At 42.5% G+C, this 27995-nt stretch overlaps 1 protein-coding gene across 1 annotated transcript in view; it reads left to right on the forward strand.

Annotated features, from left to right (window-relative positions):
- Positions 1-27966, forward strand: part of LOC109892401 (mucin-2) — a 51304-nt gene extending 23338 nt beyond the window's left edge. Inside the window, exons 3-4 of the mRNA XM_020484902.2 lie at positions 3896-3970; positions 26734-27966. Of these exons, the coding sequence (XP_020340491.2) occupies positions 3896-3970; positions 26734-26935 (277 nt within the window). The 3' untranslated portion in view covers positions 26936-27966. The remainder of the gene's footprint in view (positions 1-3895; positions 3971-26733) is intronic.
- Positions 27967-27995: the final 29 nt, after the last annotated feature.

Genomic DNA, 27995 nt, shown 5'->3' on the forward strand with positions numbered 1-27995 from the left:
TCGGCGTTAGGCCTATATATCACAGTGGCAAGGCATATGAACTAACAGGTTATAGAGCAAACAAAGCAAGTATCACAACAGGTTGTCATAGGGCTATTTTTCCCAGGCTTGGCTTCCCCGCTACTGTAATTATATAAGTCTAACAGAATTCCGAGAACAAAAATGTTATTTAATTGGTTACTTTAAAGATAGAGGAGGACCAAATTAAGAAAACTGAAGAATGGTTAGTGGAATTATAGAAAAGATAAGGTAAGGATAAGAATAAAGGAATGCCTCGAAGCACAGAAACACAAAGGACAAGAAAGTAAATGTCACACATAAATGCTCTTAGCTCTGCTTCGAGAGGTTATTGTTTGTGCAAAGATTTGTCCAATGTGAAAATTAATCAGCCCCAGAGTATACAATGTGATCATAGCTTGGCACGACAACATTTCCTTTCTCATTCTGGAATCAAATCGAGGGTTATTGTTGGTAGCTGTCACTCCTCGGATGATGATAGAAAAACCAACAGCATGCAGCCCTGTTATAATCCAGCATGTGTTGTGTTATTCATATTACAGATGGACGTTTGTTTTGTTTGAGCTTTCCTGTTCTACCGCCCATCTATTTATAGGCCAACCCCAGCATGGTGAGGCTGTAAATACTTTGGGCGGACAGAATGAAATGTACATTTGGTAAAAATGAGGAGGAGAGGAGAAGCAGGGAGGGTGTGAGGAGATGCCAGATGAGAGAGAGAGAGGGAGAGAGAGAGAGGGAGAGAGAGAGAGAGATTAAATCCAAATGATGAAATCCATCACGTCAACAACAAGTCAAAACTTTTCTCATATTCCCAACCAAAATTTCAAAACTTCAAGTGAGAAATTAATACGCACATTATTTATTTATTTGTATAATTTTTTTCAGGCGGGGGGTCTACACATCATTTCTATATAATTTCCTCATTGCAATGGGCGGCAATAGCGATCAGTGCTGATGATGAAGTCATGCGGGTGCAGGCTTTGGGTTTAGTTGCGGCACAGGCTCTTAGTGTAAACCCTTTATGATTCTCATCAACACTTTAATTAATCTACTTCCCACATTTCTAAGCTGTTTACGGATTTTTCCACCGTCGGTATCATACCAACATGGTAGATCAGAGGAGGGGGGAAAACTCCTGGAGAGAAGACATGCATGTGGTCTATGGAGGAAAAAGCCTGTAATCATGAACGGTGTAATCACCAATGTACTGTGGTTGCGAATGTGAACGCCTGGGTGGGATAACATATTTCAGCCTGGTCTCATAGACGAGACGTAACATAGTAAATGTAAATCCAGGACACTCAAATGAACCTTAACCCTTTTAACTAACCCTTCCCCTAACCCAAACCGTTTAACCTAACTCCAAAACTTAACTTTAACCTTAACCCTAACCCTAACCCTTAACCGTATCCCCTAGCCTAGCTAACGTTAGTCACCAAGCTAGAATTTGTATAAGGCAAATTTATAGCAACCCAAAGGTTTCAAGATCGAATATCATCACGGACACCTTTAGCATTTTAGCTAATAACCAACTCCTAAACATAACCCTAACCCCTAAGGTTTTGCAAATTGTAACACATTGTATGTTTTTCCAATTTCGTAACATATTGTATGTTTTGTAAATTCATAACATTACAAAATGGGTAATGGACATACACAAATTAATACATACACTACCATTCAAACGTTTGGGGTCACTTAGAAATGCCCTTGTTTTTGAAAGAAAAGCACATTTTTTGTCCATTAAAATAACATCAAATTGATCCGAAGTACAGTGTAGACATTGCTAATCTTGTAAATGACAATTGTAGCTGGAAACAGGTGATTTTCTATGGAATATCTACATAGGCGTATAGAGGCCCATTATCAGCAACCATCACTCCTGTGTTCCAATGGCACGTTGTGTTAGCTAATCCATGTTTTTCATTTTAAAAGGCTAATTGATCATTAGAAAACCCTTTTGCAATTATGTTAGCACAGCTGAAAACTGTTGTGCTAGTTAAAGAAGCAATACCACTGGCCTTCTTTAGACTAGTTGAGTGTCTGGAGCATCAGCATTTGTGGATTTGATTACAGGAGCGACAGGGTAGCCTAGTGGTTAGAGCGTTGGACTAGTAACCGGAAGGTTGCAAGTTCAAACCCCCGAGCTGACAAGGTACAAATCTGCCTGAACAGGCAGTTAACCCACTGTTAACTGGCCGTCATTGAAAATAATAATTTGTTCTTAACTGACTTGCCTAGTAAAATATAAAATAAAAACAGGCTCAAAATGACCAGAAACAAAGAACTTTCTTTGACATTTGTCAGTCTATTTCGGGGCCTCCCACTCCTCTTTCTATTCTGGTTAGAGCCAGTTTGCGCTGTTCTGTGAAGGGAGTAGTACACAGTGTTGTACGAGATCAGTGCCATCACTGATCACTGAGTATTCACACCCCTTGACTTTTTCCAGCTTTTCTTGTATTACAGGTGTGAATATTGCTGAATTTAAAATAGATTTTGTGTTACCAAATACCCCATAATGTCAAAGTGGAATTATGTTCTTAGACAAAAAATATTCCAAAACATGCGTCCGTCCTGTTTGCAATAAAGCCCTAAAGTAAAACTTGTTGTGTTGCAAAAGTGTTGTAAAGAAATTTATGTCCTGAATACGAAATGTCATATTTGGGGCAAATCCACAACACATTACTGAGTACCACTCTTTGTATTTTCAAGCATGGTGGTGGCTGCATCATGTTATGGGTATGCTTGTCATTGGCAAGGACTAGGGAGTTTTTTTAGGATAGCAATACATTGAATACAGCTATGCACAGGCAAAATCCTAAAGGAAAACCTGCTTCAGTCTTCTTTCCATCAGATACTGGGCGACAAATTCACCATTCAGCAGGACAATAAACTAAAACACAAGGCTAAATATACCTAGATGTTGCTTACCTAGACAACATTGAGTGGCCTAGTTACAGTTTTGACTTAAATCGGCTTGAAAATCTATGTCAAGACATGAAAATGTTTGTCTAGCAATGATCAACAACCAACTTGACTTAACTTGAATAATTCCAAAAACAATCATGTGCAAATATCGTACAATCCAGGTGTGAATTTTTACCCCCCTTTTTCTCCCCAATTTCGTGGTATCCAATTGTTAGTAGTTACTATCTTGTCTCATCGCTACAACTCCCGTACGGGATCGGGAGAGACGAAGATTGAAAGCCATGCGTCCTCCGAAACACAACCCAACCAAGCAGCACTGCTTCTTAACACAGCGCGCATCCAACCCGGAAGCCAGCCGCACCATTGTGTCGGAGGAAACACTGTGCGCCTGGCAACCTGGTTAGCGTGCACTGGGTGTATATGACTCTGTATATCACTCGGACTGTACAGTCTTGACCTATCTTTCAAGTTAAATACGTTTCTACTAGTCTTTAAAGCCTGTAGAAGCACTGAATCTTCTCTCACAAGGGCTCTTGTTCTGAGATCTACATGTAATGAATTCATACTTGACTTTTACCTCATCAGCATTAATTTGTCCCTGAAGATAAAGTGAGTCATTTTTTGCGTAATCATCAGGGAGTCAGTTGAGGGAAATCATTCATAAGAAATTATCAGGAGTGGGATTCTAGATGAGGAGTTAGTTGGAGGAGAATCATGGGACTGAGGCAACACTTCATCACGATTAAAAAAACAAGAGCTAGCTACTTCTCAGAGGAAGTGATGAAACCTAGCTAGGGATGGTAAAACTGAGATCCTGCTTATTTCTAATCCCTTTTTCACCACACACACGCACGCACTACTGTCACATCATGGTCTCTCCTGTGACTCAAGCCAAGGTGACGGATGCTATGGTCCCGTGGTGATGATGTCATCTATTTTTCCACCCCAGGAGACACTCCTACCGGACAGGCCAAGACATAGAGAACTGTGGTACGTGTAGAGACTGTGCCTGCATCATATACAGGTATGACATGGCTTTAGAGTGTGTGTGTCTGCACGTGTGTTTTGAGTGTGCATGTGCGCATGTTAAAGCGCATGTATTAAATAGGGATGTGTGTTTCCGATATGGTGGATGTGTGTATTCTATATGCATTATATGTGTGTCCTACGGTAACGTACGGTTCACTGTCATTTCAAATCTCGTCCCTATTGGCTCGGCAGGATTACGACATCCATGAGGCAGTCTCTGTGATTATCAAGCAATGGCACGCAACACTTAGGATATAGGCTGTTCATCTCACACTTTCAAGTCAAAGGTGTGAATATTGCTGCAGGTTAGTTCACTGCGCCCAGTGAGGGGGGGATTTGGGAAGTCGGGCGTTCCACACTCACACACATTCACTGACACACTCAAATATATTCACTGACACATGAACAAAAATGCAGAAGACTCTTAAAAAAAGTCACAGATACTGCTTAATCACCCCATTGCTGTTTGAAATTTGAATTGAAATCAATCAATTAACAAACAGGATTTCACAGTTTACAGTAAGATTAATAAAAGGCAGATGAGCACTGGATGATTACTATGAAATGGAAATCCATGTCTCTTAGTTGTAAATATAAAAATCAAGAGAAACAACACAGGAGCAGTGGAGAGGGAGAGAGGGAGAGAGGGAGAGGGAGGGAAGGAGGGAGGGAGAGAGAGGGAGAGAAAGAGAGAGCGGGAGAGAAAGAGAGAGAGAGAGAGAGAGAGAGAGAACACTGTAGAAGTTGGGCCTGCCAGGTCCCTGCTGAGATCTAAGAGAAACAGAGGGAGAAGGCAAGAGACTCAATGAAAAGGAATCACTCCGAAACTGAACGCAGCTCCCACATCTGAAAAGGGTATTAAAAGAGAAAAGGAAACCTCGAGACTAGCAGTATAGTGAGATGAGACGAAGAGAGAGAGAAAAGCCTGCCTGAGAGAGAGTGCGGAGAGAGAGTGTGGATAGAGAGAGAAAGAGAGAGATAGTGAGAGAGAAAGCAAGAGATAGTGAGAGAGAGAAAGAGTAGGAAAGATAGTTTGAGAGAGAGAGAGAGAGAGAGAGAGAGAGAGAGAGAGAGAGAGAGAGAGAGAGAGAGAGAGTGAGTGAGTGAGGAAGAGCGAGAGTGGGAGAAGAAGAGATAAGTCATGAAGAATTTAGACAGGCATATTATCCTCCCCAGCTAACCCAGGCTGGTCTGGCGTTTCTCTAGACTAGTTAATGTTACTGTTACACACGGTCATATTGTTTTCCGGTCAAAAGAACACTTGTCACCATAGTGTCCTGTCTAGGCCGTAGCGTTCACCTCAGCTCAGCTTGACATGTGGATTTCACAGGCTTTAGTGAGGAGGATATTTCCTTCTTTTAAGCTTAGTTGAGCCTGGTCTGGCAGAGGATGGAAATAGATAGAGAAAACAAGAGGTGAGAAAGAAGGAAGAGAAGAAAGACATGAAAGACTCAGGTTCTTGTTCTTCTTATTGCTGATTGATTGAATATCAATACCTTATTATTTTACCTTTCAGTTTGTGTGCCAAGTGTTTCAGTAAAGTTCGATCTCTGTAAATGGGTTGGTGTGTTTGATATTTATCGATTTTGAACGTTAATATGTTTTTTAACTCTCTGTTTTTATCACCGGTTGTGTAGCTGTATTAACCCCCAGCACCACAGACTTCCCACAATCACATCCAAGTCCTGGACGAAAAGCATTCTCAATGGGAATCTCTGTAGTGTTTTTAGTCAGGGACATGGCTTAATCTGTGTCAGGGAAACGGGCCCATAATGTTTGACCTTTTACAGTAACAGAACCTAACATACTGTATCCTCATGAAAAGATATGTCCATGGTTACCATTTCTCATATCACACTCATCTATACCCTTTGAAGACCAACACTTCCCTTCATAGAATCAGAATACAGCGCCACCCTCTGTCTCACTCTCCTCCACATGTTCCTACGTGCCAATGCATTCCCTTCAATGGCTCATATTGTGCAATCTATCCCATACTTTATTACAGCTCTAAGGCGTACCTTACGGATCTTAATTTGACCTATATTGTCACAGAATAATAATAATTTGAACGTTTTAATTTCAATATTGCTTGATTGGTGGTTAGGCTATTAGCTGGCCAAAAGTAGGCTACATGAAAATTGCAATGCTGTTCACATAACCCTGTGTTACATTTATGCAAATCACAAAGCTCAACTGCATTTCCTGCAGTACAGAAAAACGATCCGCAACAAAAGAGTGATCAAATTAAGATCCTATACCTGTATGTCTAGTCAGATATTTTCTCTTTGTGCAGCTCAATGCTGCACGCTCGAACCCAGCAGACAAAATGATGTCATAAAAGACGTCAGATTGATGTCATTGCAACAGTTTTGCCCATTGGGAATGGCTCCAAGGGAAATGTTTGTCAGTAGGCTTAATATACAGACATAAACCTTTGCTCTTCAGTTCCATCCGAATATTTCCTTTTAAAACAAGCCTTACTTGAAAATGCTAATGAAAAACTTTAAGCAATGCAAATGTAAACATGATTGCATTAAAATGTAGCATATTTACAAATTGCACTGCAGCTCGCCAAATAAATGCTCCATTTGTTTCCAGTTTTTTCCTCTAAATCTGGTATCTGTAAAAGTAGAGGAACGCTTGTATCTGATGTTATTTATCCAGCACCCGTGGCGCATTAACTGCATATTAATATGCAAATATCATTGTGAGGCGTGCAGGAACATTAATTAGGGAGCAGCGTTTGGAATATAAAAGTCCTCCCTATTATGCATTTTGCTAATGGCATATTTATGGAACAAAGCTTGAGTTCTAACAGGGAACTCTTTTGCTTGGAGCCCTATAAGGTTTACAGGGACAGCAGTCTAATCAGATCACTGGCCAAACCTCTGTCTCTTCCTCACAAGATATTGTTTAATGATGCACCTTTCTTGAGGAAGCCAATAGGGCCCTAGACTATGATGAATTAGTTTAATGCATGGAGAAAAAAATGAAGCCACTCTGTGGATGATGAGTTTTGAATTACTTTGAGTGGCTCCTAAGAGTTTATGGTTTGCGAGGACAATCCTTCATATCGTACTCGGTGAACTGCAGATAAGCGCTATAGAATGGCTGCTGAGGGTGCATTTTTCCTCATGTGTTGCTTGCGTGGTTATCATTCAGCGGTGCTCATATACTGTTTGATAGCAATGGCTTTCATTCACGTTTGATGCCCATCCCATGTGAACCTTTGACCTCAAATTAGTCTCAAATGATTTGGAGCTTGTCGACAAAACCGTCCCCCCCCCCCCTTCGAAGTGTAGAGTGTCTTGCAAATGCAAAAGAGTCTCGGCTGGGTCTGCGGGGCAAAGGAGGGAGTAGAGGGGAGAGTAGAGGATTGAGTCACTGGAGCAAGTGTGAACTCGTAATGATCCGTCTCATCGGTTTGAGATGAACGTCCCCTGACAGCGCCTACCAACTCATCGTTCTCCTTCTCTCCACACACACACATCATGACTCAGCGCTTTCCCGCAACAGCACTCCACTGACACAACACTGGTTGACAGTACTGGACTCTCACACACTACACTGTCCTCTGACTGACTATGCATCAGAGGAGAGGAGAGGAGAGGAGAGGAGAGGAGAGGAGAGGAGAGGAGAGGAGAGGAGAGGAGAGGAGAGGAGAGGAGAGGAGAGGAGAGGAGAGGAGAGGAGAGGAGAGGAGAGGAGAGGAGAGGAGAGGAGAGGAGAGGAGAGGAGAGGAGAGGAGAGGAGAGGACAGGACAGGACAGGAGACCTGGGCGAGGCAGAGGACTTGCGAGACTGCATGTTGGAAGAAGAAGAGGTGACTCTCCCTGCATCTCAATGTCTCTTTCACTCTCTCTCCTCTCTCTCGTCTCTCTCCCCTCTCTCTCTCTCCTCTCTCTCGTCTCTCTCCCCTCTCTCTCTCTCCTCTCTCTCGTCTCTCTCCCCTCTCTCTCTCTCCTCTCTCTCGTCTCTCTCCCCTCTCTCTCTCTCCTCTCTCTCGTCTCTCTCCCCTCTCTCTCTCTCCTCTCTCTCGTCTCTCTCCCCTCTCTCTCTCTCCTCTCTCTCTTTTTCTGCTGCTTTTTCTATCTTTTTTTCTCATCTCCTGACTGCGGTGTGCCACAGTGAAATATTAATCTGCTTTAAATATTCATCAATGTGTTAAAATATTTTTAAAAGTGATAATAGAGTTAAAGGGACAAAACGTCTCTCCTCAGGACTCGTCTGGTCGGTGTCTGAAGGATCCGCGCCAGAGGGCTGGACTGGGCTGGACTGAGCTGTCCTTGCGACTGAGCATGCTACGCTGTCTGCATGTTAAAAAACCTTAGAGGGATGACAGGAATTGATAGACTTTAACGGAATTAAATGCACATTTTAAAAGGACATGACTCACTCAAACCATCAAGGTCCCAGTTCCTTGCCAGTTCCTGTGCTGTAAGTATTAGCAAAAGGGCACACTGCGCACTGTGCAGGGGTTAAAAGATAAAAGGGGTACATTCCCTCCAAAAAGATCCAGTGTGTGAGTGTGTGTGTCTGTGTGTGTGTTTGAGACCAGTGCAAAGTGTAGAATCTAGTAGAAACAAAGCACAGCATCTCTTTCTTGCACTCAAGGGACATCAGCTGTGGTGAAAGACTCCCCTTTCCAGTGGCAGCCCCACCTGTTTAAAAAAAAAAATACAATACAAAAGTTGCCCAGTTTTACATGTAATTCTAGCATTTATTTGTGTCACATATCAGTTTAGCAAACAATGTAAAAAAATATTTTAAAAGTCCTTGAGTTATTAAAGCAGCATAAAAACATGGTATTTTTCTTTGAGTAAGGCAGCTCCATAATGCAGCTGTTTCAGAATAGAACAGTGCTTTCTGTGGTGGAGTGCCAGCCAGTGAAAGCACAGAGCGTACTCTGGTTATGCTGTGATTGGCTCAGGGTTCTGTCACTCATGGGGACACTACATCACTGCTGAATCTATGGGAGAACTAGGCAGTTCAAGTCCACCTGGGGTGTTAACATGGATTGACAGTAGAAATGCCCGTCCAAGAAGCCTCAAGGTCATTGGCCACAGATAAAATGACGTCAATTCATGTTATATCTCCCGTAGCTTTGATTGGACTGATCATGTCAATATCATGAGTCTCGGTGCTCTTGGACCATTTTACATAAACATTGCAAAACAAGTCGGATATTGCAAATTCAACCATGTGGAAGGAAGCAGTGGCTTACTGTCTGAAAACATGAAAATTGTGCATCACAAGTAGACGCTGTTAAACTGGGGAAATCTAACGTTGTGGCTCAGCTAGACGCCACAGACAGACAAGCCGTGACCTTCACAACCAACAGACGGAGGAGAGTAGGTACAGTACGTGCTTGTCAGAATCATAGCGTGCATTAAATTGTATGGATGAAAAAATAGGCAAATAGGCTACATCAGTCTCAGCTTGCTCATGTCTTATTCGAAATGACGCCTCTTATCCACTCCTCCTCCCATTATGCCATTATTATATTTCTTATATGGCTATCACATTAGTATCTTATTCTTCATTTTAAGGCATGTTAGAATGATGCATATCATTGTTTTGCTTACTTTGTGTACTATAATCACCTCATGTGCTTTTCTACACGAGGAGGGATAATGTTGTTGGGTCTGTGACCATGTTCGCCAGTGACAGTCACCTTCCCATTAAAAAAAATAAAAATACAAAAGAATTTCAGTAATAGACACATGTAATTCCAGCTGATATTGCAAGGGTTGTTTTGTTTGCTTAATCTGCTGTCTGTGCGTCGATATATTGTCTATAAAAGTGGATCCTCGTGATTGTATTTTCCTTGCTTTGTAGACCACATGATACAATATGTCAAACAGTAGGCTAACCTCTGAGTCCACGTCTCGCTCTCGCTCTCCCTCCCTCCATCTCTCTCTCTCTCTTTCTCTGTGTTGTGACTTAAAGAAGAGTAAAGTTCAGGCCTCAACATCTGGCTGAATTTATCTGAACATCTCTCTGAATTCCTGTCGCTGAACGAATAGGTCTATCTCGTCGCAGTTCGTTTGCTTGCACTTATACTTAGAGCTGTTAATAATATAAGAATAAACATTGTGAATTTACTGAACATAAATGTAATAATGTTTGTGTATGGTTCAAAAGTGAACTCATGTTGGCATTCATTATTATTGAAGGAGAATGTGGTTCTTATCAAGTAACACAAATCCACAAGGAGCCAGTAAAAAATGTGTTAATTTAAACAAATCAGCCATATCAGCTATGGTTTTTGAAAAGCAAGTAAATGTGGTTGAATGAGCTGTTTCTCTGCTAAACGAGGCTCCGCCAGGTGTAGGGGTGGTAAGGATTCACTCCATGGTGCTGAAATGAAAGCTCCACTGTTGGCACAGCTTTATGTAGGCCCTAACAGTTTGTGGGCACGGTTTGTCACCATTATAGTGCAATTAATGTATTGTTTATGTTGTATAGTGGCTTCGTTGGCATGCATCTAAAAAGAAAAAATGCTGAGTTTGCCCCATCAAGATTTACATTCTAAAATCACCACTGTAAGTTTCACTCCTCTTATGACATTCATAATGTGCTTCTGGCTGGCTGCAGAGCTCCAGAGACCCAGAATGCTACCATCGTCCCGGGTTTTGGGTTCACGTCTGCTTTCATTGGCATCTCCCTCACTTCCTCAATGCGGAGCCTGAGTCTGAGCCCGAGCCATAGCAGGGCTTGGCAACTACATGAAGACATTTTTCTGTGAAAAGGGATAGCTCATTGGATGTGACAGCTGGGTATTTTCACGGATTGATCCTCAGAAATATGTTTTTTGACAGACATCAGGCATGACCGCCTCCTCTATTAGATTGGCTGTGTCACTTTCCCCTCCCATCTCTCTGCTCCGCAGAATACCAATGCATTTCACACCTAAAGAGGGATGAGGGATGATGGGGGAAAGCTTGGTGCATACTCAGAGGAAGGGGAAGGGGAAAAGAGGAGAGGGGAAAGGAGGAGAGGAGAGGGAAGAAGAGAAGAGGAGGAGAGAGGAAGGGAAGGGAGGAAGGCTGAAGGGAGGCCACAGAAGGTGAGAGGAATAGGTACTGCGTGGGTGGGTTATTTACCAGTTTGTTTTCCACCTTGACAACTGAATGAATTAGAACAAAATATTTCCCTATGCCCTGACGAATCAAAACCTGCGTTACAATACAACAGCAGAACAGCCACTATATCCTTCATCTTCTAGTCTCCTCTGTTATGCCTTACAAACACTTACTGACTTCTGACCAAGATTAACTTTCTGTGTGACTACATCTCTGGAGGGAAGTCTTCTCACACAGTGCAAACCCTAAAGTCATTCATTAAACATTGACGACAACGACGGTACCTGAAATGATCGTAAAAGGTTGTGGAAAGCCCTGGCAGAGTAGGAAATCACATTAGGCTCCTACAAATGAGCGAGAGAGCGAGAGAGAGAGTGCATGTATGTGTATGTGTGTGTGTCAGTGGAGGCTCCTCCGAAGAGGAAGGGGAGGACCATCCTTCTCAGTGAATTTCATACAAATAAAAATAGTCAAACATTAAAAAAGTTATCCTTTTTAACTAAATATATTCACATCACCAAATAATTGATTAAAACACACTGTTTTGCAATGAAGGTCTACAGTAGCCTCAAAAGCACTCTGTAGGGTAGCACCATGGTGTACCGGAGGACTACTAGCTTCTGTCCACCTCTGGGTACATTGACTTCAATGCAAAACCTAGTAGGCTCATGATTCTCAGACTTACATAGTAATTGAAATGTAGAGAGAGAAAGACAATAGTTGAACAGTTTGGAACAAATTAATTTCTTTAAAAAATTGAAAAATGAGAGCGATTTCAAAATTTCACTTACTTACAGTAGCTAGCAAATTCAGCTGGCTAGTTTTTCCAACTCAAGCACCTGGCTCAAACAGAGGGATGCTATGTTAGCTTTCTGACTATGACTATCCAACACTGGAACGGAACTCTTCCTAGTCAAGGTAAGCTTTTGGTTTTACTCATTTATTGACACGGGGCCTGTAACTGCTAAACTGCTTACTGACTGCTTACTGTGCTGCATGATTGTAGCGGATTTACTAATGTGTTAGTTCTATTAGTTATGTTGACTATGATGTTACTTTAGCTAAAATGGTGACAATGATATAGGGGTTAGCGGTTATGTGGTTTGGCTTGGAAAGGTTTTGTTTTTGCCTGGTCACAGACAGCTGATGTGTTGTACATTGAAGTCCAGAAGTGGAGGGAAAAGGTGAGCAAAGGAGAGTCCCATGTACTGTGGCTCCATTGGTAGAGCATGGTGCTTGCAGTGCTAGGGTTGTGGGTTTGATTCCCACAGGGGACCAGTACAAAGAAAATATACTATACACTAAGTACTCTCTGGATAGGAGTGTCTGCTAAATGACTCAAATGTAGGAGAGAGTGGAAATGTGAGAAGGACTATGAAGTGGCTGCTATGAAAGTGAACTCTGTTTATGTGTATTCATTCTGTTGAAAAATGTTTTGCAAATGGAACAAAACGGGGATAAACATACCTGAATTTGTCCAATAGAAACTCTTGTTTGCAACTGTTGGACTAATGATTACACCGTAGAACAGCTAGATGCAGGGAAGACTGTGCAAGGCTATATTGAATGTGTCACTGTCTCTCCATATGTCACTGTCTGCCACCTCAACTCTTTCTCTTGACCTGTGTGCACCTACGTTGTAAACTTTCATTAATTGGCTAGGTTGTAGCAACCTCATGTTGGGTAGAGGGAAAATAAGAGTATCATGTAGCAGCCTAAACCTATTGATGTTACATTGAGCTGGGTGAATGGAATATGAATGACAGTCATCCAGTATGCTGTAATAGAAATAAGGCCATGCTCATAAAAAAAAGAATCTGTCTCCCTCATCTTAAATAGCACCGACCTCCAATGGTGTGTGTGTGTGGTGGTTGTGTAAGAAAGAGAAGAACAGAAAGAGTAAAGCGCTAAACGGTAGACTGGACATGTGCATTCTGCAGAACTAGATGAGTAGGAATCATGTTTTTCTAAAGAGGGATTTGTCCGATTCTTTACCCCCGACCTTTCCCTAAAATACCCTGTCAGTATATCTGAGTTAGCGGCCTGCGGATGAGGTGGACAATGGAGTAGATGGTGTGTGTGTACACGCGTGTGCATGTGTGTTTGTAAAGGGCAGGGTCGGTAGTGCGCTGTGCTCCTGATGCAATCCATCTTTCCTTCAGGGGCAGCCAGGCCATAGAGCAACAGGCGGCTCACAGGGGAGAGGTGAAAGAAACCCTGTGGGTTCGATTCCCATTTGGATGAAATAGCACAGGGATATGATGCTCAGCCAGCATGATCTGGCTCTTCTCTCAAATATTTGTTGTATAGTATGTGTGTATGTGACTGCAGGTGTTTATTTCTGAAACTGAAACTGAAACGTGTGTGTGTGTGTGTGTGTGTGTGTGTGTGTGTGTGTTTGTGTGTGTGTGTGTGTGTGTGTGTGTGTGTGAGAGAGAGAGAGAAATAAGGAATGATAGAGAACCCTTGTTTATGCTGTCTTTGGCAATAATCACAGATACTGCTCATGCCAATATTGATGCCAGATGGTATCCATCCGTGTCATGCCATCATGTCTTTGAAACAGGGAAGAGAGTGCCGTACATAACAAGAATAAACTGCCTAATGTGGCTGTGTAATATAAATACTAATCACACTCATATCACACCCACAGCTAAATTAGCCAAGCTAAACCGCTTACATTAGCACAATCCCCAATCTGCTGAAATAGGTCGTCTCTTAATGTAAGAGGATGAATCTGCTATTTGGATGCAATATGAGAAGGATCCCACAGACGTCAGTTCAATGTCTTGTTTTGATAAGAATATATGATATATGATAAGTACATTCATTTTTTTGGTTAAAAAAAACACAAAATGCCCATTGGGTGATTACTTTTTTGAAAATCCAATCAGTTTTCCATGTTGAGTGAACTTCACCAAATATATGTTTTTGGTTGAAATGATGTGGAAACAACGTTGAATCAACCAGTGAGATGGTTCTATTTGTCCAATAATGTTAAACTAGCAGATAGACTCAATATCATATATTCTCATTTACAGAAACGTCTGTAAATGTTAAAGTATTTTGGTGAATAATTCAATAACCAAAAAAGTTACAGACAAAAACGGTTTGTTTGCTTCAGCTGACTAAAAGTATTTTTATGGTGGTGGAAGTCTGGGAGAGACTAAATATAAAAAGGAAAGGGAAACCTAGTCAGTTGACCAACTGAATGCATTCAACTGAAATGTGTCTTCTGCATTTAACCCAACCCATCTGAAGTAAGAATAGGTCTGATTGCTTTAGGTTAATTATAAAAGTGTAATTTCATATCACTGCAATGTTCCTTTTACAAATCCATATTGCACCTAATGGGAGTTCTCACCTAATGGACTGCATGGACTGCACCAGTAGTTCTCACCTAATGGACTGCACCAGTAGTTCTCACCTAATGGACTGCACCAGTAGTTCTCACCTAATGGACTGCACCAGTAGTTCTCACCTAATTGACTGCACCAGTAGTTCTCACCTAATGGACTGCACCAGTAGTTCTCACCTAATGGACTGCACCAGTAGTTCTCACCTAATGGACTGCACCAGTAGTTCTCACCTAATGGACTGCACCAGTAGTTCTCACCTAATGGACTGCACCAGTAGTTCTCACCTAATGGACTGCACCAGTAGTTCTCACCTAATGGACTGCACCAGTAGTTCTCACCTAATGGACTGCACCAGTAGTTCTCACCTAATGGACTGCACCAGTAGTTCTCACCTAATGGACTGCACCAGTAGTTCTCACCTAATGGACTGCACCAGTAGTTCTCACCTAATGGACTGCACCAGTAGTTCTCACCTAATGGACTGCACCAGTAGTTCTCACCTAATGGACTGCACCAGTAGTTCTCACCTAATGGACTGCACCAGTAGTTCTCACCTAATGGACTGCACCAGTAGTTCTCACCTAATGGACTGCACCAGTAGGTCTCACCTAATGGACTGCACCAGTAGTTCTCACCTAATGGACTGCACCAGTAGTTCTCACCTAATGGACTGCACCAGTAGGTCTCACCTAATGGACTGCACCAGTAGTTCTCACCTAATGGACTGCACCAGTAGGTCTCACCTAATGGACTGCACCAGTAGTTCTCAGCATTCATTCCTTCTTCCATTCCTTCTACAGAGCACCATTAAGAAAGCGTTGTGGTCAGGTTGATATGCCTGGCCTCTGCTGTTGGTGACCGCCATCCTCCATCAGTCGCCCGAGGATGTCAAGTTTTATGGAGCATTAAGTGTGTTCCTGCCCATTCCTCTCAGCCTGTTCCCTATTTCCTGCCTCTCTGCACACCCCTCCCCTACCCTCCCCTTCCACCACTCTCTCGCTCCACTCCTCAAACATATTTTGCCACTCCCCTTGGGATCATCTTAACCTTCACAGTCCGAAAATGTAAAAAGACTAAAAAACAAACGAGAAGAGTAAGCTCAACGTGGTCGCTATGCGTGTGTTCATGTGTGAGTGAATGGGAGAGACAGTTGGAGAGATGCTAAGTGATATTTACCTCTCTCTCTCTCTCTCTCTCTCTCTCTCTCTCTCTCTGTGTCTCTCTCTCTCTCTTCCCCATCCCTCCATTCCTCCAGTAAGGCGACTGTCACACCTCTCCTCCTGAAATATCATCTGTATCCATCCACCCGTTCCTCCTTTCTTTCTTTCTTTCTTCCATCCATCCATCCATCCATCCATCAGTCCCTTTCGTTCCAGCAGCTGTCAGTCAATAGCTCAACAGCGCAGCAGTTAGTCTCAGGACAAACAAAGGCAGTATCCAGCCATCCATCACCTCAACTCGCTTTTTAATCCACCATCACTGAGTAGCCAAACTACCTGTTTTAAAGAGCACGCACACATACAAGCATACACACAGGCATTTTTGCATTTATCTCTCTGTGTGTGTGCACTTTAGTATATTAGGATCCTATGATGCAGCTGGATGAAAGCTATATACTGAAAGTGCACCCCCTCTCGCTTAGTTCTACTACTAAATGTCAGTTTGAAAGTTTATATTTAATGTGGAACTGACAGTGTTTTAGCAACATGAAATCGTATTCAAACCTGTTCATGTACACCCCCAGGAAAAATCTGACAATTTAAAAAAACATTTTCTGACAAGCAAGCACTTAGATATGGTCATTTTCATGTTTTCATAAATCCATAGAATGTTTGGGAATGACGTATAGTAAGGCATTTGTTAAAATTCTATAGCAATATAGAGTGGGAAAGTAACGTGCGTTTGGACAATTGATAGACACTGCAGTAAATAAAATCTAATAAAAACATCTGTCTTGTCTAGGACCGGTGCGCCATAGCCAATCAGAGCTAAAGTAGGCCTATATGCATATAAGCCATTTGCCACATGTGCCTGCCATTCACTTTGAACTGGACTGTGTGTTTATAGGCAGTAGCAACAGCGCGACTTTAGATCATTAAAACGCATTTGCCAAAAGCCAGAAAATACACCTGAATGGATTTCTGTAAATATGCAAATACCACAGGAGTTCTCTTACATTTGAGAACTTCACAGTCCTATTGATCAAACAACCATGAAAAGTTAGGCTCTCTGTCCCTCATTTGCCTATGCACATCAACAATAACAAGATCAACTAATGCTAGCCAGAGCGAGATGAGCTTAAATCTAATGAGGGAAGATGGTGCCGAAGAACATAGCGGACGTTTTACATTCTCCCAACCAATTGTGCAATTTTGTTATTTTTTGCGTTTTGTTTAACTTATTTTTAAACTTATTGTGTACATAAATGTTGCTGCTACCGGCTCTTATGACCGAAATCTTCTGGACATCAGAAAAGAGATTATTCAGCACCGACTGAAATAAACGTTTTCCTTTAACGAGTCCAACGAGAAGGATATACTGCTTTCACTGGAACAGGCCCAGATCCACGCCTTGTGCGTGGAGAAAATACGCCGGAAAAGGGGACGCAGATCGGGGATCCTGCTGAGAAGCCAGAGGCGAGCAAATAAAAACCCAATGCCTTCCATTCTCCTTGCTAACGTGCAATCGTTAGAAAATAAAAAGTGAGGACCTACTATGAAGATTATCCTACCAAACGGGACATTAAAAACTGTAACACCTTATGTTTCACCGAAGCATGGCTGAACGAAGAAACGGAAAATATAGAGCTGGTGGGATTTTTCATGCACCGGCAGAACAGAGACGCTACCTCTGGTAAGATGAGGGGTGGGGGTGTGTGTATTTTTGTCAATAACAACTGGTGCGCGGTGTCTAATAATAAAGAAGTCTCTAGGTATTGCTCGCCTGAGGTAGAGTACCTTACGATAAGCTGTCGACCACACTATCTGTCAAGTTCTGACCTTAGTTCCTTTGTGATGTCTTTTTTTTTTGTATGGTCAGGGCGTGAGTTGGGTGGGCAGTCTATGTTATTTTTTCTATGACTTGGTATTTCTGTTTGGCCTGGTATGGTTCTCAATCAGAGGCAGCTGTCAATCGTTGTCCCTGATTGAGGAACATACTTAGGCAGCTTGTTTTCACCCTTGAGTTGTGGGTGATTATTTTCTGTTCTGTGTTTTTCTTCAACATACAAGACTGTTCATTTGTCTCCTCCCCCCCCCCCAGTGTTCAGTTGTTTCATTAAAGAATATGAACACTTACCACGCTACGCATTGGTCCTCCTCTTCTTCCACCCACGACAGTCTAGCCAGACACCTAGGTATTTGTAGTTGTCCACATAATCTAAGTCAGAACCGTCCAGAATAGTGATGCTCGACAGGCGGTTGGTTAGCGATCGGTTGAAGAGCATGCCATTTCATTTTACTAGCATTTAAGAGCAGTTGGAGGCCACCGAAGGAGTATTGTATGGCACTGAAGCTCGTCTGGAGGTTTGTTAGCACAGTGTTCAAAGAAGGGCCAGATGTATACAGAATGGTGTCGTCTGTAGAGGTGGATCAAAGAATCACCTGCAGCAAGAGCGACATCATTGATATATACAGAGAAAAGAGTCGGCCCGAGAATTGAACCCTGTGGCACCCCCATAGAGACTGCCAGAGGTCTGGACAACAGGCCCTCCGATTTGACACACTGAACTCTTTCTGAGAAGTAGTTTGTGAAACAGGTGAAGCAGTCATTAGAGAAACCAAGGCTGTTGAGTCTGCCGATAAGAATGCATTGATTGACAGAGTCGAAAGCCTTGGCCAGGTCGATGAAGACTGCTGCACAGTACTGTCTTTTATTGATGGCGGTTATGACATTGTTTAGGACCTTGCGTGTGGCTGAAGTGCACCCGTGACCAGCTCGGAAACCGGATTGCATAGCGGGGAAGGTACGGTGGGATTTGAAATGATCGGTGATCTGTTTGTTCACTTGGCTTTCGAAGACTTTAGAAAGGCAGTGCAGGATGGATGTAGATCTGTAACAGTTTGGGTCTAGAGTGTCTCCCCCTTTGAAGAGGGGGATGACCACAGCCGCTTTGCAATCTTTAGGAATCTCAGACGATACAAAAAAGAGGTTGAACAGACTAGTAATAGGGGATGCAACAATGGCGGCGGATACTTTTAGGAAGAGAGGGTCCAGATTGTCTAGCCCAGTTGATTTTTAGGGATCCAGATTTTGCCACTCTTTCAGAACATCAGCTGTCTGGATTTGGGTGAAGGAGAAGCAGGGGGGGGGGGGGCTTGGGCCAGTTGCTGCAGGGGGTGCAGAGCTGTTGGCCGGGGTTGGGGTAGCCAGGTGGAAAGCATGGCCAGCCATAGAGAAATGCTTTTTGAAATTCTCGATAATCGTGGATTTATCGGTGGTGACAGTGTTTCCTAGTCTCAGTGTAGTGGGCAGCTGGGATTAGGTGCTCTTATTCTCCATGGACTTTACAGTGTCCAAAAACTTTTTGGAATTTGTGCTGCAGGATGCAAATTTCTGTTTGAAAAAGCTAGCCTTTGCTTTCCTTACTGACTATGTATATTGGTTCCCGACTTCCCTGAAAAGTTGCATATCATGGGGACTCTTCAATTCTAGTGCAGTACGCCACAGGATGTTTTTGTGCTGGTCAAGGGCAGTCAAGTCTGGAGTGAACCAAGGGCTATATCTGTCCTTAGTTCTACATTTTTTGAACGGGTTATGCTTATTTAAGATGTTGAGGAAAGCACTTTTAAGGAACAACCAGGCATCCTCTACTTACGGATGAGGTCAATATCCTTCTAGGATACCCTGGCCAGGTCGATTAGAAAGGCCTGCTCGCAGAAGTGTTTTCGGGAGCGTTTGACAGTGATGAGGGGTGGTTGTTTGACCGTGGACCCATAACGGACGCAGGCAATGAGGCAGTGATCGCTGAGATCCTGGTTGAAAACAGCAGAGGTGTATTTAGAGAGCCCATTTAGAGGGCCCATGAAGGTGCCCATGTTTACAGATTTGGGGTTGTACCTGGTAGGTTCCTTGATATTTGGTGTGGGATTGCGGGCATCTAGCTGAGATTGTTGGACGGCCGGGGTGTTAAACATATCCCAATTTAGGTCACCAAGCAGTACAAACTCTGATGAAAGATGAGGGGCAATCAATTCACACATGGTGTCCAGGGCACAGCTAGGAGCTGGTAGGGGGTCTATAACAAGCGGCAACAGTGAGGGACCTATTTCTGGATCTCAAACTGTTTGTGCATAGACCTGGATAGTATGACAGAACTCTGCAGGCTTTTGCTTTATTGTTTTATTTGAAAGGATATGGCCCGTTATAATTCCCACTTATGTACATAGGATATATATGTATATATAATTTTTACATTAAAACAAAAGAAAAGATCAATAATATTTGTCCAGCCTTTGCTGCTATGCTTGCAGATGTGCATAATATGCTGTGTATTCTATTCGGCCCGTGGACCTTTAGTTTGACATGTGCGCTAGCCTATTGGGCACGTTATGACTGACTTGTGATCATTGTCCTTGCTAGTTTGCATTCGCATTCCCAGCCTTATTTACAGTCGTGCGTTTTTGTTCAAAATATTGAGTCGTTGAAACTGAAACATTGAATCCCAAATGTGTGGATGCAGCAAGCAATGTACCAGGCCATCTGTGATTTATAACCTGATATCAGTATTTTTTGGGACTACCAAGAAATGTATTGGTGAATTATATGAATCATGCATTGAACTGCATCCATCTATTTTGCCAACAATGTCTTACTGTGTGTCATGTAAGTTTGAGTCCAATAGAACCTATTTTTAAAACATCTTATAAAGTTGGTTTTGAAGCATCAACTGGGAATTGTAGATTTTATATTATGAGTGTCTGTTTGTTTCATACCTGAAAGTAGTTAAAATTGTGTCAGCCACTGTTGTCCAGCAGCGCTTGATAACATACTCTTGGAGAGACTAAACTAATAGGATAACAGCCTACAAAATGGTACCCCTCTGGATACGTAATAAAACACCTAAACAACGACACTTTGGTCTCTATGACACACATTCTTTATAGCTCACTACACAATCTGCCCGTCCTGATGGTTTACTCAAGTAAAAAGAGAGACTATTTTCAAAGAATGGTCACAGTTTGGGAACTGAATGCCAATGAGGTACTTGGTGGAACAGAATGCAAATGTGTCCAAGTCTCCAGGTCCAGGTATAAGAGAGGGAGAGAGCGAGACGGAGAGAGAGAGACCAAGAGAAAGAGAGAGTTAAAGCCCCTGAGCTTTTAGCACAATGTTCAGTTTAGTTTCCCACTAAAACAAAATGTTATTTTCTTTTAACATGTTCAGTCCGGGTTCCTTGGAGAGAACTACAAATATATCTTGCTGTTTTCTGCTGGTAAATGTGGAATAAATTATCCAAGTGTATAAGCACTTTCTGACACCTGCTGATGTAAAAAGGGCTTTATAAAATACATTTGATTGATTGATTGAAATGTCCATCACCTGCTGTTCCTTAACTGCTAGCTAAATAAGAATATTATATAAAAGTCATGGGTTGAGACATACTGAATCTCCCACCTGAATCAAACAACTCCTACATGATGCACCCCGGAATATCACCAAGCACAGAAGGTGAGCATAAAACTTTACTGCCTCTGTAATTGTACAATCTAATTTAATCTCCAATACATAAAAAACAGGTAAACACTGAAATCATAAATGTAGTGATCCGTGTCACTACCTCACAGGAGAGGCATTTGAAAGTAAACATATTTTTTTGATGCCTTCTTGAACATGTGAACTTTCATGTGCCTTAATAACAAATGTGTATGCCATCTGTAAATACAAATACAATTGTTAAATTATGAACCTAGTTGGTTTAGCCACAGAAAAGACAGGAACGCTCCCACTAGCCATGATTGGCTGAAATAATGGATGGGCTGGACATGCTGTTTGGATTGGTCTGCCATGTAGCACTCTTCTGTCTATAATGAGCTGCTCAGTATGTGTAGGTAATCCTTTCTATCTCAGATTTCTTTTAAAGATAGCTCTCTTTCTGGAGGACTGAGTTTTGAAATCAGTGGAATGCCCGGTGGAAGCAGAGTATGATAGCCAAGAGGATGGAGAAAACTCAGGCGTTTGATTGCAAATGCAGAGGGAGTCGAAGGCTGTTGTATAAAACACCTGTCTCCAGATTACATCTTCAAACTAAGGGCAACCATGGCATCCGTGACAGAAAGAGAGAAGCGTTCATTGTGTATACGGGTAAGAGAGTCTACCTAGCTACATTGTATTATACGTTTCTAATTTTGTCAGAAGTCGTTCTCATTGCAAGTTAAAGCAGCTAGCTAACATTACTGTACATGTATGAAATGTGTAGTAATATTATTCTACATCTAAACAAGACTCCACATGCAAGTAGCTATTTCACTGTACCTTTGACACTTTCTATATCCTGTGCATGTGACAAATAAACTTAGATTTTATATGATATAGTGTGTGTTTACCAGAGACGGTAATGTGAAGGACAACATGACCTGCACCAAAGTCAAATTAGGATTAAACGTTAGGCCAACGAGAAAAGTTCCAACAATTATCCAGTAGAATGCCCTGCTTTTAATTCATCACACTTACAACCGTAAGCTATTTTTTTCTAATTATCTTAACTATTAATTATATTAACTTGCAAATAATGACCTTGTTGTGATGAATGACAACTGTATACAGACATATTGATAGACGTAATATAAACCAGCCTTTAGTCTTGAAATCTTTGGTTGTTTACATGAGGATTTATGTGAATCCTTAAAGAGATGGATGGGTGAATGGGTGTATACAAAGAAGAGCTCTCCAGTAGGTGTCCCAAATAATTCAAGAGCCTTTTTCTCAAAAGTGGGGTTACAAGTTTATTCATTTTCAAAGCAGAATTACTTTCCCATTGTTCCTTACCTGTAGTGTATGATATTCAATTTTATAGCTCTGAGTCAATTTCAAATGTTGCTACATAAACCCGAATTGAGCTGGTCGGTCACATTTTACTATCCAATCCACCGGAGCCCATTCCCTTTGGACAAAATGGTGTTTCATCCTGGATGATCAGACACTCATCTGAGTGAGTGAGTGTCACTCTACCCTTAATAGAATTGTTTCAGCCAATAGTTGTCAGTGTTCTTGTGTTTATTTTCTCTAATAATATTGTCAGGGCAACAACATGCCGTAAGACCTAAGGGTTAGGATGACTAGTGGGGTTGTGACCAGAACGTTGCTGATTCAAGTCCCTGGTGCGGTACGCTGTTGTGGTGCCCTTGAGCAAGGTCGCTACTGTTTCAGCATACTACCGGTACCCAGTTGTGGAAACAAACCAAAAAAAAACAGTTTAAAAAGTACAAGTCTCAGAAGATATAAAAGTTTGCAGAGCAAGGTCAGGCCACTCAGTAGAATGGGATGGCTTCCTGCTAAAACCTTTTCAGCATTGAGAGGAACATTCCCATTTATTTTATTGTTGACTTTGGAATCTCTTTGATCCTCCTCTCCCTAGTCCCTTTAGGCTATAGCTGTGTTCAACTCAACCCCCCTACAATAGAATCAAGAAAAACTCAGAAAACTGTCAAATATTTCCTTACAGTACATCTTACAGTATTTTCTCAAACTTCTTCACATAACCATGTCTTCAAATATTTAAAAAATATTGAATTAAAGATCATATTAAATGCATACACACCGCACACTGTATAGATGCATATCATCGATAAGATCCCATGTAAAGAATCCCATACCTATCACTTTCTCTCAAATCTCACTATCTGAATCTGTTTCTCTCTGTGTGTGTGTGTGTGTGTGTGTGTGTGTGTGTGTGTGTGTGTGTGTGTGTGTGTGTGTGTGTGTGTGTGTGTGTGTGCGCATGCATGTGTTGTGTTTGGTGCTTAGCTTCTTGACACAGCACTTTACTGTAGTCACTATGTAGGCTCCTCGTTGCTCGAAGTTAGCCGAGATAATTAAGGTTGAGGAAGGACAGCTCCCTCCAGTGCCCTAGAGCCTTGATCACGCTGGGCCCACTGACTGGGGCTATTCATTTGTACAGAGGAACACAGCGCGAACACAGGACATCTCCCCGGGGGAGTGATGTTGGGATAGTGGTGGCGTGTGTGTGTGTTAGGATGGGGCAGAGGGAGTAGGCTACTCAGCTAGTGTTTGATGCTGCCTCTCCACTATTTATGCTTTGCTGCAGTTGGTCTGTGTTTTTGTTTGAAGCTTTAGCAGTCGCCACACAGCAGACATCAACGCGCTCTATGAAAAGAGGTTTAGTTTTGAATTGGCTTTTCACCACCTTCTAGGCTACTGTCTGTAGTGTATAGTGGGGATGGATCCTCTTTGACATACCCTGTCTGTAATGTTCCCATTTAGTGTTTCTGCCTGCTGATTGTCCACTACTCTACCTGCTTGCGTCTGTCTGAGTGCCTGAATTCCTAAATGTGTGTGTGGCAAATTCTGACAGCTAGTATGACTCGAGAGGAATATGAAGCTCCCGTTACATATCATTGTTCTGCAGTTGTTGCTCTTCTGAAGCTCAGGGTCCTGCTGTTGTGTCAAGTCTCTCCCTCAGCATCTCTCTCTCTCTCTCTCCTCCCACTGAAAGATAAGTCTCTCCCTCAGCATCTCTCTCTCTCCTCCCACTGAAAGAGAAGTCTCTCCCTCAGCATCTCTCTCTCTCTCCTCCCACTGAAAGAGAAGTCTCTCCCTCAGCATCTCTCTCTCTCTCTCCTCCCACTGAAAGAGAAGTCTCTCCCTCAGCATCTCTCTCTCTCTCTCTCTCTCTCTCCTCCCACTGAAAGAGAAGTCTCTCCCTCAGCATCTCTCTCTCTCTCTCCTCCCACTGAAAGAGAAGTCTCTCCCTCAGCATCTCTCTCTCTCTCTCCTACCACTGAAAGAGAAGTCTCTCCTTCAGCATCTCTCTCTCTCTCTCTCTCTCTCTCTCTCTATCTCTCTCTCCTCCCACTGAAAGAGAAGTCTCTCCCTCACATCTCTCTCTCTCTCCTCCCACTGAAAGAGAAGTCTCTCCCTCAGCATCTCACTCTCTCTCTCTCCTCCCACTGAAAGAGAAGTCTCTCCCTCAGCATCTCTCTCTCTCTCTCCTCCCACTGAAAGAGAAGTCTCTCCCTCAGCATCTCTCTCTCTCTCCTCCCACTGAAAGAGAAGTCTCTCCCTCAGCATCTCTCTCTCTCTCTCTCTCTCTCCTCCCACTGAAAGAGAAGTCTCTCCCTCAGCATCTCTCTCTCTCTCTCCTCCCACTGAAAGAGAAGTCTCTCCCTCAGCATCTCTCTCTCTCTCTCCTCCCACTGAAAGAGAAGTCTCTCCCTCAGCATCTCTCTCTCTCTCTCTCCTCCCACTGAAAGAGAAGTCTCTCCCTCAGCATCTCTCTCTCTCTCTCGCCTCCCACTGAAAGAGAAGTCTCTCCCTCAGCATCTCTCTCTCTCTCCTCCCACTGAAAGAGGGACTCCTCACTTCATCTAAGCATCTGTGCTGTGATGAGAAACTCTACCTAGCAAACTAGGACACTCACTGCGTAATCAGCAAGAATCAGCAGGCAGCAAAGTCAAAAAAGAGAGAAGAAGTCTGTTTGCAGTGGGAAGCACAATTTCGTATACTGAACGTGCAACTGCTGACAAAAGTAGTTCAGCCAGTAAATATTGTCCGTATAGGCTTTTCTTTATCTACGATGTGTTTATTTATTAATGCCTCACCCGAATATCTTAAAGAATGTGGGAGAGGTGCATCAGAGTTTAAAACTGACGCTACTCCTACATACTGGGTCCACCTCTTCTGACACAGTATCTTAGCTGCCTTTTATTTGACTTATTTCTTCCCTTCCTTTTTCTACCCCTCTTTTGGTTCATTCACACTACAGAGTCAAGCTGAACCAAGCCGAGCCAAGCTGTACTCTGCTGATCTGCTTACTTATCCAACATAGTTGCTGGAACCAAGCACACATAGAAAAAAGTGTTCCAAAAGGGTTCTTCAGCTGTCCCTATAGGATAACACTTTTTGGTTCCAGATAAAAAAAATGTTTGGTTGCAGGTAGAACCCTCTGTGGTAAGGGTTATACATATAACCCAAAAGGGGTCTACCTGGAACCAAAAGGGTTTTTCAAAGGGTTCTCCTCTGTGGACAGCCGAAGAACCATTTTAGGTTCTAGATAGCACCTTATATCTAAGAGTGCAGGAAAGGACAATGGGTGTGTTCGTAAATTGCCTCCAGTGTCAGAGTGCACTCTGGGACATTCATAAAATCAGAGTGTTGTCAGATTTTCAGTTCGTAAATTGCCTCCAGTGTCAGAGTGCACTCTGGGGCATTCATAAAATCAGAGTGTTGTCAGATTTTCAGTTTGTAAATTGCCTCCAGTGTCAGAGTGCACTCTGGGACATTCATAAAATCAGAGTGTTGTCAGATTTTCAGTTCGTAAATTGCCTCCAGTGTCAGAGTGCACTCTGGGACATTCATAAAATCAGAGTGTTGTCAGATTTTCAGTTTGTAAATTCCGAGCCATTCACTATTAGAGTGGTCGGAGCGCATACTGGACGCTCTGGCTGCTTGGGCTGAAGAGTAGGGTTGATCCAAGCGTTCTGATCTCACAACGGCAGTCAAGCACCGAAGTTAACTGGCTAAAGTTGGCTAGCTTGCTAGCTACATTCAGACATAAATGAGAGAACACTTCACTCTGGCAATTTTACTTGCCCTAGCAGACCTGGTTATACTCTTGGAAAAAAGGTGCTATCTAGAACCTTAAAGGGTTATTCGGCTGTCCTCATAGGAGAACCATTTGAAGAACCCTTTTTGGTACCAGGTAGAAACCTTTTGTTCCATACAGAACCCATTCCACAGGGTTCTGCATGGGTTTTGCATGAAACCAAAAATGTTCTACCTGGAACGAAAAAGGATTCTCCTATGAGGAACCCTTTTTGTCTAAGAGTATACTGTATAAGGGTTAGTGATTGTAACTGTGTTACCGTCAACAATTGAATTGTGTTTTTTTATGTTAACTGAAACCTGTCTTAACAACTGGTTGTAGGTTGTTCGTAAATGCATAAATTATTCTGCGCTCTGAGACTATCAAACCAGAGTGCACTTATATCACAGTAGATTGCCAGAGTGAATTTATGAATGCACCCAATGTGAAAATAAAATATCCAAGCCAGCATGGTACAGTTTTCAGGTTGACATGATCATGTGAGATGAGTATTTGTGACACAAACCTTCCTTCTCTCCCTCCTTTGCAGTGTGGAGCATGACTTCCGACTGCAGGAGGGGGCAGTGACCCGCACGTGGAGGGTAGAGGACCCTCCAGAGGTTTCCCTCCTGCCCACTGTGACACCTCAGCCCACCACGCCACACCGCCAGGAAACACCCCTGCCGGTGACACTGGCACGCCCCCCTCACAGCGGCAAGAAAAGTAGGAAGAAGTGCTTCTGGTTCTTGTGAACTTTAAACTTTGGAGGGAGGGTGGGATAGGGAAGGACACAATGAATAAGGCCACTCCTTCTTAAGATTGTGAAGGACGGAGATGGATACAGTACTTTACATGCTTCCTCTATAGACTGTGAGGGTCTGAATGGTAGAGTGTGAAGTGTGCGGCCCTGATGTGGATAGAGAGAGAGAAAGAAAATGGAAGCTCAAAACAAGTGTGAGAAGAAGCAGTAAACATGAGAGTTTAAAAGAGATATAAAAGAGGTATAAAATAGATATAAAATATAAATAAAAGAGGTATAAAGAGAAATCAAACATAAATAACAGAGGTATAAAAGAAACATAAAAGTAGTTAAAGGACCTGGAAGAACCGTGGTGTGTGGATGAATGGAATCTGTGCTGTTCCTGGTGTTGGAACTGTATAGAGTGAAGAGTGAAACGAACATGCTTGTGTTGTAGTTGCACCTCAATAAATGCCTCTTCAGCGCCTGTGGTCAGTTTTAAGTGCAGGGAGGGAGGTACTGTAAAGGCAATTGTTGAAGTGAAAGTGTAGAAGATGAAAATAAAGGGTAAGGACAAAATGAAGGTCAAGAAAGTGAGGAGGTATAAAAGGCTAGGGCATGGTGGGATTAAAAAAGAGCGGAAAAGAATGAGTGTACAGAGAGAAGAGTGGAAGGATCCATCCGCATCACTAATGGACAGATGATGGTTAGAACACCAGCTTTTATACCCTGAGACATTTCAACAAATCAATTATTATGATGACCCTTATTCAAAACTTTTAATAGAATTGATTATACAAAAACCACACACATACATACAACAAGACAGGCTGAGAAATGCACCAGGAGGAAAAGTGAGGGGGAAAAAACATATTCTACTGGTTGAATTGCTATATTTCAGATACGGATTACTGCTCTATAAAGTATTTTACAACAACTTGTTTGGGAATATTGTCATTAATGCTGTCTTTGATTTTTTACAAGATTAAGTCTTGTGATGAGTCACAAGTTGGTATAGCTTGTTAGCAGTGCTTTTTGTCGTCGGGTAACTACAGAACACCTGTTGCCTGGCC

The sequence above is a fragment of the Oncorhynchus kisutch genome, linkage group LG6 (assembly GCF_002021735.2).
Source record: "Oncorhynchus kisutch isolate 150728-3 linkage group LG6, Okis_V2, whole genome shotgun sequence".
In the NCBI taxonomy this organism is placed as follows: domain Eukaryota; kingdom Metazoa; phylum Chordata; class Actinopteri; order Salmoniformes; family Salmonidae; genus Oncorhynchus; species Oncorhynchus kisutch.